This window comes from Nestor notabilis, unplaced genomic scaffold (genome assembly GCF_000696875.1).
Source record: "Nestor notabilis isolate BGI_N333 unplaced genomic scaffold, ASM69687v1 scaffold33099, whole genome shotgun sequence".
NCBI lineage: Eukaryota > Metazoa > Chordata > Aves > Psittaciformes > Psittacidae > Nestor > Nestor notabilis.
Window position 1 is genome coordinate 3,146 of NW_009943852.1, and position 3,602 is coordinate 6,747.

At 39.5% G+C, this 3,602-nt stretch overlaps 1 protein-coding gene across 1 annotated transcript; it reads left to right on the plus strand.

The window, feature by feature from the left end:
• The first annotated feature begins 1,278 nt into the window (after positions 1-1,278).
• Positions 1,279-2,016, plus strand: CLDN12 (claudin 12). Its single transcript, XM_010022122.1, has one exon. It carries the CDS (start codon positions 1,279-1,281, stop codon positions 2,014-2,016), a length of 738 nt encoding a protein of 245 aa, XP_010020424.1.
• Positions 2,017-3,602: the final 1,586 nt, after the last annotated feature.

The window sequence follows — 3,602 nt, forward strand, 5'->3', positions numbered from 1 at the left end:
CTCCTGTACTTATTTCACCTGCTTCCAGTACATGTGGAAATTACTCATCTGAAAAGTTCCCTGGGCATTTGATGTTTGCAGGTGTAGGAGGATAGTAAGGGATCAGATCCCAGTTCTATATGGTTGCAACCATGTCTGTAACCTTTCTGAGATACAGATATTCGTGTATACATTAGGTCAAACTTCTGGTACCTAAAGAATTGTTTGTGACTTCAAACAAATAAGCACAGTGCAGCATAATGATTTGGAAGAAATTCCAGTAGGACTTTATGACTGAATGGCTCTCTGTGAGAATTTTCAAAGTACTTCCTCATTTTTAGCTATTATAATTTTTAATGTCTTGCTTCAAGTACACTCTGGGGTTGGTGCTCAGTGCCTGTTAAGTATTAGGCATCTTTAAAGTATCTCAAACACCCAGAGGAGGGGATTACTCAAATTAAGTCTTTTTAAAAGACTCCTCATTGAGACTGTTTCCTGGGATCCCTCCAGGTAAGAGACTATACTGGGTTTGCAGACAAGGGTTATATTGAAAAGGAAGCAGTATCTTTAACACTTGTTTTGAAGAGGAAAATGTGACCCTTGAAAAGCTGTCTGCTTTCTGGAATTTCTCATGTGCTTGGACAGCTGGTTTTGAGAGGCAGAAGTAGTGCGGAAGAACTCTTAATCGTTTTTGAAAAAGTCATAGTACTTTAATGAGCAGTCTTCTCTGCTACTGTGCAACTCTCATCAACAATTTGGTTTATATATAATGTGTATATCTGTGTACACATCCATTCCTTGTCCAGTCTAACAGTGTTGCGTTTAAGCAGTGCTTTTTTAATGTAGGACTGAACGTGCACTCTGACATTACATCTGGGCTAAAGAGGGAGCTGCCAGTTGAAGAGAGGTGAGCTGCTTAAATCACACTCAATGATTCATTTTCCCCACCTGGACTCTGTAACAAAGTCCACACAGTGACACAAGATGAAAGGCTATGTAGAATTACATGTTCAAGTACTCCTTTTGGATCTTGAACACAGTGAATTTAGTAGTCTGTCAACTGAGCAATCCTAACAGTCTGTGAAAGAATCTGATGTTTCATTAAAGCATGAACTTGGTAGTGCTACCTCTGCATAAGGGTGTAAGGCAAAGAACATGCCAAAGAGATACTGCCTTCTAGCTGCCATACAAGTTTATTAACCTGGGATGAGTCAATGGTAGTCCCATGTCTGTAAACTTTCACCTACTGACTTTTTTCTCCTTCTTCTTCACTGCAGGAAACTACTTCTGTGGGCAAGCATGGGCTGCCGGGATGTTCATGCAGCGACCGTCCTGGCCTTCCTCAGTGGGACCGCCTCAGTAGCTGGACTCCTTGCAGCAGTTCTTCTTCCAAACTGGAGGCAAATGAGACTGTACACTTTCAACAAGAATGAGAGGAATGTGACGGTTTACACTGGACTTTGGATTAAGTGTGCTCGCTTTGATGGGAGCAGAGACTGTGTGATATATGACCCAGAGTGGTACACTGCTGTTGATCAACTGGATTTGCGTGTTCTTCAGTTTGCCCTTCCACTGAGTATGTTAACTGCTGTCTCAGCTCTGTTTCTCTGCTTGATTGGCATGTGTAACACAGCCTTTGTGTCGAGCGTGCCAAACGCCAAATTGGCCAAATGCCTTGTGAACAGTGCAGGCTGCCACCTCGTGGCTGGCCTCTTGTTCCTGCTTGCCTGTGCCATTTGTCTCACTCCATCAATCTGGGTCATTTTTTATAACAACTACTTGAATAGAAAATATGAGCCTATCTTTAGCTTTGACATCTCTGTGTTTATTGCCATTGCCAGTGCTGGTGGTCTGTTTTTCACTTCCATTATGCTGTTTCTGTGGTACTGTGCATGTAAAAGTCTACCTTCTCCTTTCTGGCAGCCTCTCTATTCCCATGCCCCTAGCATGCACAGCTATGCCTCCCAGCCATATTCTGCGCGCTCTCGCCTCTCTGCCATGGAAATTGACATTCCTGTTGTGACACATGCAACTTAAGAAGACAGACTCTTGGAAGCCAAGTTCTTGTGCTCATTCAAACCATGAAAATTGCAGGCTTGATTCTCTCTGCTGCCCTGTGCTGAGAATAATCATTTGTAAGGTCAAGTTTCCGAAGGTGCAAAGCAACGGAGCTACGAGTTCAGCAAGCCTGTTGCTGTGTTACTTCCCAACCAACTTCTTTTCTTTTCTTTTTTTTTTTTTTTTTTTTTTTTTTTTTGTTGGCTCATGAAACACATTTTTTTTTTTTTTTTTTTTTTTTTTTTTTTTTAATTCTGAGCTCACTACAGACAAAATTGCTACTAATCCTGGGACATTACACTAACAATAGCACCTGTTCATCCTTCTGCTTACTGAGATCAAAGCAGGTTTGAACCTCTTTGCTATTCGATAAGCTATTATTAGATTCTCGTCCCATTAGAGCTGCATAGGTGGACCCTTGCACCCCTGCATTATCCAAATGCAGGCAGTGGAATTGGGTGCAGGGAGTTCAGAGTTTCGTGTTCATCTAGACACACATTTTAAGATGTGATGTCTGAAGAGGGTATTTGGCAGACTAATCCAGTTCTGTAGCACTCTTTGTTTTCCACTGCACACACAAAAAGCTACCTGCTTACAAACTTCTGTAATAGAATTAGTGTCAAATTACCCTTTATTTTCAAAGTAGCTATCAGAAGACATAAAACTGATTTAAGTAATGATGTTGTTCTGTACTGTAATAGCATTTTGTGAATTGCTGGAGGCTAGAAACTTTTTTTGTGATTTTTATTTCTAGTCTTTTTTACTAAGTTAGCAAATTCACTGGATTTATTTTGTGATTAAAACAAAAACCACTTGTATTTAAAAAATTCTGGTTTAGAAGCTTGAATATTTTATTTGAAGGCCATCTTAAAGATGGATTTTCAAGTAGGCTTTCAAGTATTACACAGTTCTGGAGAGAAATGTCGAGAAAATGGACAAAATGGCAAAATGGATTAGGAAAACCATGAAGAATTCTGAAAGCTATGAAAGATTCTTTTGGAACACTGTATACAAGCTATAACAACATCTCTCTAGGAGGGGGATTATAACCCTGGGGAGACATTTTTAAATCCAGATTTATTTTATTTTTTTTTAAATGTATATACAAGTAACAATGAGCTTGTATATTTTTCAGAGTTGTTCTTTATGGTTGTTGGACTTTTCATGCTGTAGCTGATTTAGTTACCAATTAAGACTTAACCTTTTCAGCCTTGTTCTTTGACACCTTTCAAGTTTAGCTATTTTAAAATCCAGTTATTTCCTGTACTGCCACCTCACAACTGGAGAAAGTTTCCCATTCGTATTTGCTGTAAGATGAGGTTTTGAGTAACTTGTGAGCTTCACCTTGCCCTGTAAGGTTGAGGAAAGATTATGAATTCCCAGTCTGGGATGTCTTTGAGTCATATTTTTTTCCTTCTAAAATGCAGAGGAATTCAGCCCTGAGGATCAAAGCTTTTCAGAAATTACGTGGAAGTTTTATGACAGTGAGTTGAAGAGTGTTATAATTAAGGCAAGTATTTGATTCGCTCAGATTCTGGCGAATTAAGATCTTGTGTTGAAGATGT